We start from the raw sequence: 17,932 nt of genomic DNA on the forward strand, positions 1-17,932 counted from the left end.
CCAATCCTTATGGAAAGTCCTGGGTCGTATGACAATACACAGTGGCCAAGCGTGTCTGGCTCCTTCCGTTCTGCCCGTATTGGTTCTTTCAGGGTGAGGATTATCTCTTTACTACACCCACTATTGCACAGCACTCCTCTAACTAATCTAATTTTTTAAAATCGCATCAGCTTTGGAAGAGGAGAGTCCATGCTTGAGCTGCTAAAGTGCCTTGGCGGGTGATTGGGTTGCAGGAGTTAGCATCCAACAAGCTGTTAGTGTGGGCTGGTTTCCTTTATGCCGACGTCTTTCAGTAACCATCAGGCTTCCGGTAAACCTCCACATCCAAAATTTAAGGCCAAATTGCTTTTTTCTTCCAATTTCTTTTGTGAAGCGATCATGTGCAACCTGTGGTTGCTGATTGCATCATTTCCTGGGGGCATGGCTGTGCCACTGATGCAATGCCCTCTATTACCAATACACTGGAAATCATTTTGCCCACCTGGGAAAGATGGCAGGCTAAGTCAACCATACCTGGTGTTTATTCTATGGCCAACAGGGTTCAAACTGAAGATCCTAAAATCTTAAACCAACCACCTTAACCATTAAGCCAACAACAGGCTTATTTTGTGAAGCTAATAGCAGGAAATACTCAGCCAAGTTGCCAAAGAACAGAAACGTGGATGACACTTTCGCTGTTGAACATAGAGACATGGTAGACCACCTTTTTACAAAGAGGACAAGAATAGGACCAATGGACCTGTAGCTTTCCTGCGCCCTGGCCTAATGTTGTAACCCAAAAATTGGTGGCATTCTGACTGGTGGGTCTGGAGAAAAAGATTTTTGAAGGAATTCATGAGATTTCCCCATAAAATTGACCGTCAGCCATTTTGACACACTTCTGGTCATGTGATCGGCATGACCTTCGCCATTGCTGTTACGAGTCAGGAGAGGAACGTTGCTGCAAAATTTTAGCTGGATCAGCTCAGCGGTTTGGCCGGAGAAGTCAACAAAGGAGATGGACGGACGGAGGTGTGCGATGACGATACCTTATCTGGAATGTAAATTCCAGCGAAGCTTCTCATCCAGCCTCTAAATTTGCAATCGGCATTGTCTAAATGATATGTCAACCCACAACCTAAAATAATCTCAGTAACCTTGCAGGTTCATTTCCTGCAGTTGAAGCTAGATTTTCTCATTTTCAGTTGGATGATGAGTACCTGAGGTATGCTGGGAAGATAGAGATGGTGACGACGGATCCAGAACTGTTGACACACATAATCCATATCTAGTAACTTGGCCATATTCATTCACAAGGATTTTGATCTGCAGTAAAATGGCAGCCACATGAAAATATTTAATGCAAGCCAAGTTGTCGGTAGAAATCTAGTTGATGTTATGAGGTGTGGCTTTCGACGCAATTGTTGCAACAAGAACTCCTACTGTTGCAGCAATTTCTACATACAACACAGTAAGATAGCATGGTACACCCTAATTTAGAGTTATACCCATGGGATGGAGAGTTATGCTTTCAAAATTATTCATGCCCTCGGATACACTTTAGCCATCTAAAGTCACACCCTCGAATAGTGAGCCATGCCCTCAGATAGTGTGGTATGCCCTTGTATGGAACCACACCTTGGGGTAGAGCCACTCCCTTGGATTGTGACTCACTCTGACCAGCCAGTGACACTCTTAGACGACATTATGCCCTCGGATTGTGAGTCACCCTCGCCTGGCCAGTCTCACTCTCGGATGGCGATTCATACCTTCAAATGATGAGTTACTCCCTCAGATATAGAAAATGCCTTTGGATAGTCCTTTGAAATCATGCATTCAGATAGAGTCACATGAATACACACATTTTCGTATTGCAAGTTATACCCTCAGATATAGTAATGACCTCGAACAGTCATACTCATAGATAGTCACGCATACTATGGATTCACGGCGTCAGATAGCGAGTCACGCCCTCGGATAGAGTGTCAGGCCTTCGGATAGAGAGTCAGGCCCTCGGATACCGAGTCACTACCCCGAATGGTGAGTTATGCCCCTGGATAGCGTGTCACACCCCCGAAAAGTGAGCCACGCCCTTGGAAAAATGAGTCACGCCCATGGATAGCAAGCCACACCCTTGGAAAGTGACTTACGCCCTAGGAAAGCGAACCACGCTCTTAGAAAGTGAGCCATGGCCTTGCATTTGGAAGTCATGCCGTCAGATGGCAAATTACACCCTCTAATAAGAGTTAAACTCTCAAAGTCATGTCCCCAGAAAGCGAGCCACACGCTTGGATAGCGAGTCATGCCCCGGATAGCGAGTCACTCCCTTGGATAGCGAGTCACACCCCCAGAAAGTGAGTCACATCCTCAGAAAGTGAGTCACACCCTTGGAAAGTGAGCCACGCTCTCAGTAAGTGAGCCACGCCCTTGGATAGTGAGTCACGCCCCTGGAAAGTGACTTACGCACTCGGAAAGTGAGCCACGCCCTCGGAAAGTGAGCCACGCCCTCGGAAAGTGAGCCACACCCTCGGATAGCGAGCCACGCCCACGGATAGCGAGTCACACCCCCAGAAAGTGAGCCACGCCCTCGGAAAGTGAGCCACACCCTCGGATAGTGAGTCACGCCCACGGATAGCGAGTCACACCCTTGGAAAGCGAGCCACGCTCTCAGAAAGCGAGCTATGCCCTTGGATAGTGAGTCACGCCCCTGGAAAGTGACTTATGCACTCGGAAAGCGAGCCACACCTTCACAAAGTGAGCCACGCCCTCGGAAAGTGAGCCACACCCTCGGATAGTGAGTTACGCCCTCACCTGGCTGTATTTTTCTTTTTCAATTTCTTTTGTGAAGAAACACCACCAGTAGTTGTAAACTGTAAACAACTGTGAAGAACTGTAAACACCACCAGATACCATATATCACGGATAGTGAGTCACACCCCCAGAAAGTGAGTCACATCCTTGGAAAGCGAGCCAGGCTCTCAGAAAACGAGCCACGCCCTTGGATAGTGAGTCACGCCCTTGGATAGTGAGTCACGCCCCTGGAAAGTGACTTATGCACTCATGAAGTGAGCCACGCCCTCGGAAAGTGACTTATGCACTCGGAAAGTGAGCCACACCCTCAGAAAGTGAGCCACACCTTCAGAAAGTGAGCCACACCCTCAGAAAGTGAGCCACACCCTCAGAAAGTGAGCCACACCCTCAGAAAGTGAGCCACACCTTCGCGTTGCAAGTCATGCCATCAGATGGCAAATTATGCCCTCAAATAACAGTTACACTCTCAGGACGTCACACCCCAGGAAAGTGAGTCACGCCCTCACATTGCAAGTTTTGCTATCAGTTACACAATGGTTTTGCATGGTATGCTGACCAAAATTCACATGGATTAAAATCGTTCCACTAATCGCTGGTAATTTCCAGTCACAATACAATGTCAGCTCTCGAAATACCGGATTTATGCCTGGACCAACCTTTCTGTTTGGACATATCTTTCTAGTTTGGTTGTTAAAGTTGTATTGGAGATGCTTCCTCAAAGAGGATAAGTATGAGGAGGATCTGGGAGGGTGAAATGAACAGGTTGGAATTTCTCACATTCCACCGTCCTCCAAAACATAGGCCCTCGGACAAGCATAAGGCCGCACCGACTAAGGGATTAGGAGGAGCTGGTTTTGGTCTGAAAAGCAACAACACAACCGTCTGAAAGCAATTATCCAATTAGTGTCTGAAACTGTGGAATAAAAAAAGAGAGAAAACCCCTCCACAGTTCGCCAGTGGTTCCTTGTGTCCAAAACCACTTCGGATCGGGGCAATTTGAGCGGGACACAAGATAACCATCGAGAGGGAAAACCCACACCTGCCCACAACAACAGGCCCAAAGTACCTTCAACTCTGGATAGTCGTGTTAACACAAAAGGAGCACAGAGTGATGGAGATGTCATCGCTTGCTTGACGTCACTATGACGCAAAACGACAGGGAAACGTGACCACCATCCGTCGCGTGCACGCGATGTACACCTGTAAACACCACCAGACACCATTGCTGTGAATACTCTTGATTACAAACCGATGTTTTGTTACAAACATAGACCTAGGGCATGCTAAATACACCGTTATTATCGTGAGAGCTGCTCAGTGAGGGACAGTTTCATCTTCTTGACCATGACAAAACGCTATGACGCTAAAAAGTATAATAATTATTGCATCCGGACGGATGGTTGGTCTTTATGTAGAGGACTCAGATGGAGATTCCATTTTCCAGGAAAGTTAAAGTGCTCGGTGTTTTCGACAATTTGAAACCAAAAATGTGCGATTTTGCCAGAGGGCACCATTGAAGGAAAGTTTCCAGATACTGTTAAGTTGTCTTCGTTTCCCACTTGAGGAACAGTGGAAGACAGAACTTAAGGCAAGGGGTTAATCCACATAACACGGACAAAAATTGCGGAATATATTATCAGCTGCCCCCTTTTGAACCCCATTACCTTCAACTCACTCCCCCCTCCCCAGGACATCGTCTATCGGTGACCTTTTTGTTGCCCCTCGCAATAAAACCCATACTTTGCGGCCACTCTTTCCGTCATTCAAAAGTGGCCACAGAACACAGAGCCGTTGTCTCATTGATGGTTCATCAACGTCACCATTTTGAATTACTTTCACAAGTTAGTGCAGAGTCGTGGAAGTCGTGATCTTGCAAACCTTGTTTTGATTCTGATAAACAATTTTATACTTTTCAAATGCCCACTTAGTTAGTGACACATCCTGGTAGTTTACATAGTCTGACATTTCGGTGCATCAAAACCAGCCGTGCCGACCCGTCGCTTCGCTGACGGATATAATCAACAGACAGCGCATGTTGTATTTCACAACGTATTGCGTGTCTGTCTGTCAGTTTCAGTGCGGAAGCAAAATGAAATAAAACACACGAAAAAGGATATTTTATAACACGTAGTTGTTTTTGTTGTGGCTGTGGTTGTTGTGGATTGTTTGCATTTATGTATTTTTCTTTTGCTTCATGAACTGGAGTTCATAGAACACCTTACCCGGCACAGTCTTGAGAAAAAAGGATATGGGTGGGTGGGTCTGCAGACAGCAAATTTGATTGGTCGAGATGATGGAAAATACTGTAATATTTTGTCCAGTTACTGCGAAACGAAAGGTTTTTGAAAATGCCAAAAAGGCGATTTGTGTTCGACAGTGTTCAAGTGTATAATTCGAATGAAATAATTTATTCATGCACAGAGAAGCAATCGATCCAACATCCATGGATAAAAAAAAACCAAACAAACAGGTAATAAGGTTCAACAAAACGGGCAAATGAAACTATGGCAGGAAGCACGTATAAACAACAATAACAGGAATGAATACGAAGACAAACCGTCTTCATCGGAAATTAAATCCCGCTATCTATCTATCTGTCACTAAAACTCTCATCTTGTATAATATATATATATATATATATATATATATATATATATATATATATATATATATATATATATATATATATATATATATATATATATATATATATATATATATATATATATATATATATATATATATATATATATATACTGTTGCGGGCCGGAGGTCCGGTGGTGAGAATGACCACTAGGTGGGGGAGGTTACGTCGTCTCCCACCAGATTCCCGGAATTGTAGGCCATCACTCAAGGATAGCTCCATGAGGCGGCGAGTCACTTAACCGTACCGTGGACGCCAATACCTCCACCGCGTAGCGTAGAGCCTTTTTGTCTCAAACCAATTTACCTAATTAACCACGCGGTGTCGTCTACCGGGGAACCACGCCCTCGGCACGTCTTGCTCGAACCGGGTCACTCTACCGACTGCGGTAGAGTTCCAACTACCGACTACCAACTCCGGTTCGGGTGCAGTCGGCGGAACTGCCAAAGCCATGCCGGCCGGGATGAGCAGATTAACGGGAACAAGACCCGGCTAAAACTCAGATCTGAACCATGTTGGACCAATGAAAGAAAGGACGGAAACGAACTGGGAACATTTCTACGATTGTTTATTTATAAGAAACTAGGAAATTTATGTGGCACAGAAACAGGTTTATTGGGGTGGTATGCAGGGGAACGAAAGAAGATGTAGTGCGACAATTTATGGCAACTTACAAAGCAGACACAGAGCAGACTTACACGGGAATTATACAGGCAACATTTGCAATGATCAGAAAACACTTATACAGTTTCTACTTATTAGACTGGCGCCACACACTCAGACACACGCTCCAGACAAAATAAACCCAGTTGAAGGCAAAGGACTTTTGCAGCCAGAGAGGGAGGCGGGCTGAGGTCGCAGTTCTTTCAGTACCTGAGTCTCGGGGAAAGGAATGCTCCATGGTGTGGCACCTGCCAACAGTCGTGCAGTCAGGTCCACAGCCGCCCGTGTGGAGTTTGGGTCCGTGGAGAAGCTCAAGTGGGCCGGGACCAGTAGTCGGGTCGTCGGGGCGAGACGTGAGCGGAGCCAAGCAGCAGGAACCCCTTCATTTTCCAACCAACTCCGGCCTCCAAGCACAGAACGAACGACCCCAAAGAATTCAAGACTGAGGATGGTGTCGTGGTTTATCGAGCTCCCTCAGCAGGGCGGGGCCTTGGTGAAGCTGACGTCGCTGTCCGCCTTGTTTGGACAGGGCCTCCATCACAACGCACCCCTTCAAATTCCCACTACACACAAGGAGGGGTTCTGTCTACACATATACTTTATGGCATAACTGACTTGGGACACCTGTATGTTGTATGCGTACGGTTCCTAGAACCATTACAATATATATATATATATATATATATATATATATATATATATATATGTATGTATGTTCACAAAATACAGCAAAAACGGTACATGATAGCACAGAAATTTTAGGGCCACATTACTCACCATTCACCTGCGGTGTGCAGTATCAAGTTTCGTTAAAATCGGCCAACGAAAAAATTATTAAAAAATCAATTCCCGATTCGGTCAAGTACTCTTCGGGAAAATTTGATCAATGCAAACAACCTCAGCGGTATAGTTCGCTGGAGCTATCTTTTTTTTTCTTGAAATGATTTTTTTCATCAACCGCTGTCACAACGGGAACCCAACAGGTTCACGGGTCGTCTATTTTATTATAAAGATTTCGGTCTTGCCTTCCTCATATACTTTACATCGGGGAAAATTAAATACTTAGTGTCAGCTGCCGGACTGGTTTCATCGCTTATTGGCGAATCATCATTCACAGTTGAGAGATGTGGGTGGATCTTTATTTATTGATTTATTGACTGTTTTAGATGTTTGCATGTGATACATGCTTGGGAGCCTCATTCGTATGAATTGCTGTCTGCGCTATCGCTGATAATTTGCCAATAAGTGATGAAACCGGTCCGGTAGTTGAGGGGGTGTCTTGCGTTGGGATTCTTATCTGTGTACGATGTGTGAACGTCTTTATAGTTGTGGAAAAACTCTGGGAATGGTTTGATACAGTGTAGCGCTTACCTTGTGTAGACCTTCTTTGTTGCTTTATGCAGCAGTTTCGGCTGGAGGAGCATGGGAGGTATATATATATATATATATATATATATATATATATATATATATATATATATATATATATATATATATATATATATATATATATATATATATATATATATTCAAAACGTGGAGTGTGCCGAGCATTCCGCCGATCCCCATTGGACACAGTCCACATCAAAGACGTCATCTGCGGCGAATATCGTCCGGACAAAACACAAAGACATTATATATATATATATATATATATTTATATATATAATGGTGCTGCCAACCAAAAGCACACACACACACACACACACCCACACATACCTGTATATGAAGGTGTGAAACAGCAGAAGCTCATATTTTTCTTTAGTATGCATCATTTACAGGGGGGCAAAGCTGTGCCACTGATGCAGTTCCCCCTGTCGGTTGGAGAAGGAATTTGGAATTTGCCTTGGGTGCCGGCGATAGCTCTCCAACTCCTTGCAATGGACATCTTGGGATCTTTAACGTCCACCAACTACTACTGGCTGACGTGATGCCCAGTTTAGCGTCCAATCAAGGGACGGCACACACATTGATAAACCACTCTGTCTGAGAAACACCAAGATGACAGTTTATATAGCTGGGCCAAAATTCGAACCCAGGCTGGACAGCTCCAATGTGAGTTTGCAGACCTCTCGGCCATCATGAAAGCCCACCGGGTTTCTAGTAAACAGGCATTTGGCAAGGGTAAGTAGACAATGGTCTATTCCATAAAACACAGAAAAATAATGCTCACAAATGAGACAGCTGGCTGAATGCCTTCCCTTAGCATGCACTCTCAATTCAGTGTTACTTGCACAGGGTACAGTTAAGGAAAGTTCAACCCACACAGACTCAGATCTTGCGCTAATTAGCCCACTCATTGCTATCTCGAGGCCATTTTGCTGACTGTTTTAAAGTAGATATAAAGCAGTTGTAGTGACATTAAATTTGTGATTTGTTCTAAATGTTGCAACTTTGAATCTAGCTAACCTTTTCCTAACTTAGAATAAATTTCTCACCAACAAGCATATCATTCGCTTAACCGATTTTTCTATAGCCAATAATGTATAGCAGCAAAGTAGACTTTGCTAATGCTCTTACAACATTGTAATACTACTTTTATTAATGGCCCCCAACTATTTCCATATTATTATTATTATTATTATTATTATTATTATTGTTATTATGGGGTTTCCCAAGGAAAGGTTTTGGCCCATGTCATTCAAGAACAGGCTCGACAGGCCTGACTTTCGACTGATGGTGGCAGGGATTTGGCCAGGGTGCTGGTAATAACTCGCCTAGTCTTCGTGAAAGATCCAGAGGGAGCTTTAATCCGCCAACAGCCAGTGATGGCAGGCAGGACCTCTTACCTCATGTGCTTTGGAAGGATGGTCATTGCCCTGCATGCGAAACACCAGGATGACAGTCTGTAGCTGAGTCCAGATTCAAATCTAAGCTTGACAGGTCGGAGGTGGTTGCACATACTTCAACCAATCCTGCCAGACAAAATTATTATGACATAACCTGCAGTTGATGACCTCGACTAGATCTCACAACATAATCAAAAACATTTTCAACAACTCAGGTGCCAACGATAACATGTTATCAACTAGAACGGCATTTGGTAGAGTGCATACCTCCACCTGGATTCGGATCCGAATTTTCACCAAAATTGAATCAATTCGTCCTTGTCACACACCCGTGTCGACCAAGATTCGTCCGAATCCGTACACCACTTTTGACTTATCGTGATATACTGGATGTCAATTTTTGGCCCTATCTCTCAGTGGTGAAGAATCACTTTTAAAATTCTAGTATCCGAATTCGGATTCGGGTTTTCACCAAAGTCTTACAATTCGTCCTTGTCACACACCCAACCTCAACACCAAATTTCATCCAAATCCGTCCACAAATTTTTGAGATAGCTGTACACAAACAAACAAACAAATGAAAAATCACTCATCAAGTGACAACCTGGCAAAACAGCACAAATTAGAATGGCATTAGGTAGAGTGCATACCTCTGCCAGGTGGAACAGTTCATGTTTTGTATCCCACTGATGGCTTGGATCCAAACCAAAATCCAATCCGCTTGTTCTAGTCACCTATTCAACTCATCCACCTTGTTTTGTCATAACTTGTACACAAATTTTTGAGAGAAAGTGATATATTTAGTTTTTGGCCCTATCTATCAATTTTAGAAACTAGAAGCACCCGCACCCTATGGGAGCCATCAAGGGGGGTTATTATATTTATGCCTATTTTACTCCAAGGGGTCCCAGGGTTACACACCCAAAAAATGGTTGCGATCGGTTCAGCCGTTTTGTGGTACCTGGGAACAGACGGACGGACAGATGGTGAATTATAGCAAGATGAAGCCTGTATTGACCTTTTGACCTTAAAATGAATTGGTAGTTGAATTCAGTGACCTGAGGTGAAAATGCTCTTCAAATTTCAAGTTAATTGGATTAAAATTTATGATTTTAGAAATTTGGCCTGTGCTGACCTTTTGACTTATTGTGATCATAAAAATAATAGGTGGTTGAATTCAGTGACCTGATACGCAAATCCTTTTCAAATATCAACTCAATTGGATGAAAATTGAGGATTTCACAAATTTGGCCCAAATTGCCCTTTTGGCCTATGTTTACCTCAAAATTAATAGGTGGTCGAATTAATTGACCTGATATGCAAATGCTGTTCAAATTTCAAGTTAATCGGATGATAATTGACAATTTTAAAAACAATTTCATAATTTGGTCCATTTTGGGTTGACTTAATGGCCGATTTGACCTTTTGACCGAAGATAACCTCAAAAGTAATAGGTGGTTGAATATATTGACTTGATATGCAAATCCTGTTCAAATTCCAAGTCAATCGGATGAAAATTGAGGATTTTAGAAAATTTGGCTTAAATTGGCCTGTTGGTCTATGTAGACCTTTTCCCTCGACCAAATTTTACGAAACTTCAATGTGGGACCATCGCCGGCTCGGTGACATTAATCTCTGAAAATTTCAGAATGGTCGATTGAGCACTTTGGGCTGGAGGTGAGTGAACAGACAAACACACAAACACACACACACACACACACACACACACACACACACACACACACACACACACACACACACACACACACACACACACACAATCAACATACTTGTCAATTTTTTTCTAATTGCCAAGTATCAAACAAATGAAAAATGACTCGTGGTGTGACACTTGACAAAACGGAACGGCACTCCGAAGAGTGCATTCCTCCGTCAGGCCGAACAGTTTAAACTTTGTATCCCGCGAATAGGTCAGAGCTAAATCTGGAGCTTAATCAAAATCGAATCGCCTTGTTCTTGTCGCCTAACCAAATCTTCCACCTTGTTTTGTCACAAGTCGTCCACGACTTTTCGAGATATCATGCTACACATAGTTTTTGGCCCCATCTCTATATGGTGAAGAATCACTTCGAAATTTTTTTCGAATCCTGATCCGGATTTGGTTCTTCACCAAAATTAAATTCATTAGTCCTTTTCACCCACTCATCATGTCCATTGAGTTTTTTTGTCCATTTACAACTTTTTGAGATATCATGAAATATCGTTTTCACCTCCATCTCTCATTGGTGAAGAATCAGTTAAAATTAAATAATTATCATATCCAGATCTACATTCGGATCTTCACCAAAATTGAATCAATTCTTCCTAGTGGCACACCCAACCTGTCCACCAAGTTTCGTCCGAATCCGTCCCCAACTTTCTGAGATATCATGCGATAAATATCGTTTTTGGCCCCATTTTTCAAAGGTGAAGATTCACTTTAAAAAATTTCTCAGATCCGGATCCGGATTCGGAACTTCACCAAAATTAAGCGTTGCTGTCCTTGGCTGGTCACCAACACAAACAAAAAAATTTCAGAACGATTGCTTGAAAACTGTGGCTAAAAATCATGTGACAAACAGACAGACAAACGCTGTAGACCAACCGACTGTACTTGGCAAAAAAATGTTTTCGCCAAGTAACAAATGGAACTGATCAACATACTTGTCAATTTATTTTTATTTTTTTGCTAAGTAACAAGGGTGAAAACATAACCTCCGTCCACCTTCAGTGGGTGGATGTAATAATCAGTTGAAGACAACAAGGATTGTTAGGCATTTCCCCAGGTGTGGTTAGCAATCCAAAATTGGACAGGTAGTACAAGGTGTCCCAGATGAAACACCATGATTTTCACCCATTTCCCGCAATGAAAACCATGGCGTTTTATCAGGAACACCCTGCCTCTCTGGTTGTGTGCCTTCTGGCAGGTTCATGCGCTTTGATCTTCCCTTTCAAATAAAGATCTCCATTATGCGCTTTGATCTTCAGGCTTGAGTAGTGTGTCCTCCACATTTCAACGTCTTGCATCACTATTCTCTGCCTTCCTACAAACCTCTTCCCTTTAATCCTTCTTTCAATCATACATTTTCACCTCTCAACACAAGTCTCATCCAATATATTTGCCTTCTCTTTGAAACACCTCTCCAATCTCAAACATCTCCAACACTACATTGCGGTTCTTCCAACCAACCCATCAGATCCCTTGCAATCATTGCCAAACCCACATTTCAAAAGCTTCTAATCTCTTGACATCCTGCTTTCTATGATGCCAAGTCTACTCTACCGTTTTTACAGCCATTTTTCCCTGCTGTGCAGGGAGTTGGGCTTTTCTTGAGGCAATGTTTTATGGCCGCTGCCCTTCCTGACACCAACCCTGGTCGCCTCTTACGACACACCCGGGGATATGGTACACCTATTCTAACCGGGGTATACACCGGGACCAGTACACTGGTACTCACTTCGCCGACCTCGGGAGGATGACAGGCTGAGTCAACCCCCTGGTGTTAATTCAGCAGCCAACGGGGCTTGAACTCAGGACCCTAGGATCCCAAGCCACCACCCTAACCACTAAGCCAACACTAGGCTTGCCAAGTCTACTCTACAAATAATAATATTCCAAAATAAAGTCTTCAAGGCGTTTTTTTTTGTTTTCTTCTTAAGTTTATCAAAACTCATCAATTCCTTCTTCATGTTAAAAGCCTCCTTGCCCAGTACAAATTGTCTCCTAAATCGCTTTCTCCGGCATCTCCCACTCTTTGTTAACATAATATCTAACAGCTTAATTCACTGAGCTGTACAAGCTCAAATTGCCATCCGACAGATCTTCAAGCTTTTGCCAATGATTCTTGACATACCCATTGTCTTTGGTATCATTCACATTTATGAGCATTGGGTATTCTTTTCAACACTTGGTTCATAACTTCCATCAATCTTTGCAGACCTTGCTCCATAATCGGCCACAATCGCTTTGTCGTCTGTGAATCTGCACCAGCCTTTACCATTTTTTCCCCCCTATAACCCTCATGCCTTCTTCAACACCATCTGATGCTCACCTTGCTCATCCTTCCACATACAAATAAAGGTTAGGCGACAGGGAACAGCTTCGCCAAACTCAGTATGCAATGATCCCCGGTCCTGATTCACCAGCATCCACTGATATACCAAGGCTGTCTGACCCATGTGTACAAATTACCTTGTCCCTCCAATCAATTCCGACCCGTTCAAGCACTTCCATTAGTGTTCCAATTAACTCGATCAAAAACCTTTTCATATTGCACAAAAACAAATAAACATTTTAACTACCAAAGTCGAAGCTTCTCTCACTATAAACTCTCAAAACTTTCACATTTATGATCCCCTTCCTACAATGCTTGAACCAAAACTAAGTCTTGGATATAATGTGTTCCCTGACAAGGAACTTCAATTCAGGAGGAGGCAATTAGGCCCATCAAAGCCTGTGCTATATATGGTTGCCAACCCATGGTTGCTTGTCTGTGCTCTATCCTTCTTAAGGACCGAGGAAGCAACACATCGCATTTTTAAAGTCTTTCGTATGACTCAGCTGGGATTCGAACCATCAACCACCCAGACTCAGCAGATGCTCCAACCATTACACCACAGAGGCTGGTGGCTATGAACGAAGAAGAGAATATATATCTACTCTGTCGTTGCCTCAAAAATCCTTTTCAAAACCTTGAACATTCTGTTTTTGATGTATGCGGTACAGTCCAACTAATGTGGTTGCATGCTCACAAATAGCCCATGTAATGCGGTGACATGCTCCCAAAAGTTGCTCAAGTTCACTTGCCAGCCTTTCCACCATGTCGTTGACCTCATGCTGACTGTTCCTCTGCCATTGCCTGGATAAGATCCTTTTCCGACCCAGCATGAACCTGCTACACTGCGCTGGGGCCCATACAGGTGCCACCATCATCCCAGAGATGGACCTGCAACTTGTGGAGGAAAGGGAGTCCTCAACCCCCAACTGTACGTCGTGATGTGTGATGACACGAATGAGTACACGTCCTGGATTGCCATTACCGATCATCCATTTAGTTGTGCAAAAATCACAACCCTTTGATAACGTTGCAATTCCAAGGTCAGCAGATTCTACGAATCGCTCTCACTGATCGACGACACATTTTTGCAGGGAAATTAAAAGAAACAAAAAAACAATTCGTTTTCCAGCTTACGCAGAGCCAGAGATAACATTGATGATGTTAGTAAGATAGTAACAGCCTTCGTTTCGAACTGGTACATCCACTGATGGGCTTGAACTTAAAAGAGAATTTTTTCAGCAATTGTCATATGTTTCCATGAAGTTAATAGGGTCTTTGTTATCAGGAATGGAAAGTTCTGCCTCCGAGCTCTCACATGCGGATCATCCACGCTCTGCGGTTACATCTCCCATCATGGGAATTGAACACTCACAGCATCTTAGCAACAGGGGTTGCTGTTCCAGCCAAGCAAGCTCACGAAAAAGAGCATTGCATCCTTAAATTCTGGCCTCCCTTTGGCTCATGTGTTTTTGATTTGGAGCACATTCCAAGGCAATTTTATTGGTTATTCTTCAACTCGCAGGTTAGACATTTCACCATTCGCAACACAGATTGGTCACCTGCATCTCATACTTCAAGGAGTGTGTTTATCGTACAGAGAAGAATGAAAGAAATGTATTTTTGACTCATTTTTTTTAACAGTTATCGGGGTTTTTGCAAATTTATTTTTAGCCATGATGTTGACACCCGTGTATGGGTTCACGAATGCAACACCAACATTTGGATTGGCAGGACGGCTCAAGAGGAACGCATTCGGCTTGGGAGCTTTCTCCACTGGGTCAGCATTCCTACCCAATGAAAGACCGTCGCTCCGGTGCTTTGTAGGAGCAGTGTTGCATCAGCGAGTACATAATTACTCAGATGAGACATTAAGGTAATAATCTGTCTCCCAGCATTCACTGGTGGACAATAAAGATCCGACGGTGTCTTTCCTAAAGACTCGGCCATTGTGCGTTGGCACGTTGGTCAAGGGTTCTTTAATTCTGGCTCATTCCGCTTATCGTCTATTTGTGGTTCTTAAAGGACCTTCACCCCAGTGTTGCAGAGGACTAGCAACAAACAGGGATATGGAATTAAGCTCCATACAACAGTTTCGCCATCATCCTTCAATGTCCTTAACTAATCTGACTTACCGTCGATTATAAACTTTTTCCAAATACAGCAAATAGATAGAAGCATTCCTAAAACCACTTGGTTTGTCTGGGCCGAGGGGAGAGGGAAGGGGTAACTGGACAAAGCTTATGAGTGCAACGAGCCATCCCAACACAAGATGGATAAACACTAGCGCAGACTAGATGCGTCAGTGCGAGTGCTGTTTGAAGCCCTCGTAAACTGTCCATGCTGATAAATGAAGCTTGACTGTGCGTGAAATGAGAATCCCCACAAGAAAAAGCCTTTTCCATCATGCAAGTAATCCTTCGCTCCAATTTATAAACATTGGAAGAATTATGAGCCGACCGAGCTATTTACGCCACGAAAACATGACAAGCCACTTCTCGAGAAGATCTCACATCGCTTCAGCAGAATCCGGTGCTTTCATCACAATGCCTTAGGAACACCATTCGAGCGACAAAAAAAAAATAAAATCTTTGACTCGTTAGAGTTGAGCATCAGGTACGAGGGGTGTTCAAATATATATACATATCATTGCGCTTTTTTTGGCAAAGCCTGAGCTGTTGTATCTCGTCCATAGAACCTTTTGAACACCCCAAGTACGTTTGCAGCTTTTAGTCCGACTTAAACGTCCCCTTGCTTCCATGATGAATGATGTTTATACTTTCCAGATGAGTTTACTGTCCTCAATGGTCTCACCTACCTTTCCAAGCCTTCTCCCAACATGTGCGATATTTCTCCTTAAAACCCATGGCTTTGGTAAGCTCCGCAACTAACCGACGTGAAAGTAAACAAGAAAACAAATGAAAGCAAAACGTCTTATCTTGTTGGCGGAGTGCTGAAAAGGCTTAATATGTTGAGCCATTTAATTCCACCATGTTTCAAACTCAAACGTTTTTTTTTCCTGTAGTTAGTATATATTATTCCCGTCATGAGGATTGTATACTGAATCTGATGAATGACCAGGATTGGTTGATGATGTCCCTTGTAACTGTGGCCAGGTGTGGAACATATCGCGAGACCTGTGCTGATGTCAAGAAACGAAGCACCACTGCCTCGTATATCAATCAATCGAAGCAGTTCCTGAGCAAACCAACCTTGAAACACCTGAACTGAAGACCTTCATCTGCAGCTTTATGGAGTACTGCTCTCCCCTCTGGGCTGTAGCTCCTGCCTCGCACCTTGCTCAGCTTGATGTTTTGGAAAACAAAGCCTTCAAGATCATTAGACTCTCTTGCAATGAATCTGAGTCTATGGGCCGATTACTATCCCAACACAGAAGGATCGGTGGTCTCTCTTACTCTCTTCAACTGCCTCCTTTCTGGTCTTGCAACTCTTGCTCCTTCAGTACTTTGTCCCCCCCCCCCCCAACCCCAATTTAGTCTTCTGTGGGGCACACGAGGTCCACCATCAACTCCCTTCTGGTAACGCTATCTAAATCCATGGTCACTGCTCACCTCCACTCATTCATTCCTCTTTTTTGAAGAAAAAAACAAAAAAAATGAAGGAAAAAAAGTTTACATTGGGTGGTTTGCATTGGTCTTCCCAGCAGTCAGTCAAAGCAGGAATTTGGGAGTTGTTCAGGGTGCTGGCGGTAGCTCACCTCGTCTTCGTGAAAGTGGGACCGATAACATCGACCAACGCTTGGTGCTGGCGGACGAGTCCTCCGGCTTAACGTCCTACCTAGGGACGACACTCGATTCATCAATCACCGTGTGTGTCAAACACCAGGATGACGGTCTATAGTTGGGTCACGATTCAAACCCAGGCGAGATAGCTCAACGGTGAGTGCGTGTCCCTCTCAGCTATCCTGCCAGCCCTACCTCGTACATAGAAGTTGTGGGGAAAAAAAGAAACTTCATTATAATCCACAATGTACGAATTGGGGATGTCAATGTTTACTTTTGTCAAAATGACAACCACTTCAATTCCTCTTGTGAAAGTCTCGATAGGCGTTGGATGCTTAAACATACATTCCTTGAAAAAGAAAATCAAAATCATCCATCAATTGCCTCTCTAAGTTTGTCGACGCACGTAAAGAGACACGTCATCAACATTTTAATTTGATGCAAAATATTTCATGTCTTCGTTTGCAAATGTGTCGGTTAAAAAAAAAAACAAATAATAATACTTTTTTTTTTTGACTTCAAAAAGAAGAAGAATTTTTTTTAATTTTTTTTTAAAGAAAGCAGAAAATAATTTGCAATAAATATAGCTTTTAATGCAAAACAGCCAATCCAATCGAGAATATCTCAACGAAATGACATACGCACAATATGTCAGAAGCACGTCTATTTATATCGGCGATCCATATCAACAAAGTAGAAAGCGTGGCTGTCAAAATGCCAAAATGTTATAAGCATACTTGCCAGCTACGTGCCGGCTTCACACCTATAGTTCACGTTTTGGGATGTTAGACGATTATGCACCGCGTCAACTTAAACCCAACACAGACAGCCTTGAAACGATGTACCAGCAACGCCAACATTCGCCCTTGCGGCATGGCTTGTCTTTTCACCATCACACGAGGAATCCTAGTGTAGGAAGAAACACAACATCCGAAAGGTGCGATTCAGAATGCCAAACAGCACACTTTGTAAGTGCACACAATATCGAAACAGCCCACGCGTGCGATTCGTGGTGAAAGCATATCTGCACACAGGGGACAAAAAGTGGCAACTGTTGACGTTTAATTTAAATTACTTTTATGCTAAAAAAAAAATAAAAAACACACACAAAAAATGCACACAAATGCAAGTTTGGAGGAGCTGTACGTTATCTCACATTGCTCTCATGTAACATTATGTTCATGGATATTCGTTCGTATCAAGATCGAGAAGAGATGAAGAGCAGACTCGGCTGGTCGCAGAGTTTGG

General features: G+C 43.2%; 1 protein-coding gene across 2 annotated transcripts in view; it reads right to left on the bottom strand.

The window, feature by feature from the left end:
* Positions 1–17,255: 17,255 nt before the first annotated feature.
* LOC147012305 (SPARC-related modular calcium-binding protein 1-like) overlaps positions 17,256–17,932 on the bottom strand; it is a 214,155-nt gene continuing 213,478 nt past the window's right edge. For both annotated transcript variants that reach the window (XM_085856294.1, XM_085856293.1), the window contains one exon: positions 17,256–17,590. In XM_085856294.1, coding sequence (XP_085712420.1) covers positions 17,577–17,590 — 14 coding nt within the window. In that variant the 3' untranslated portion in view covers positions 17,256–17,576. The remainder of the gene's footprint in view (positions 17,591–17,932) is intronic.

Source organism: Eptatretus burgeri, chromosome 15 (genome assembly GCF_056783735.1).
Source record: "Eptatretus burgeri isolate ZD-2024b chromosome 15, Ebu_testis_v1, whole genome shotgun sequence".
Classification (NCBI taxonomy): Eukaryota; Metazoa; Chordata; class Myxini; order Myxiniformes; family Myxinidae; genus Eptatretus; species Eptatretus burgeri.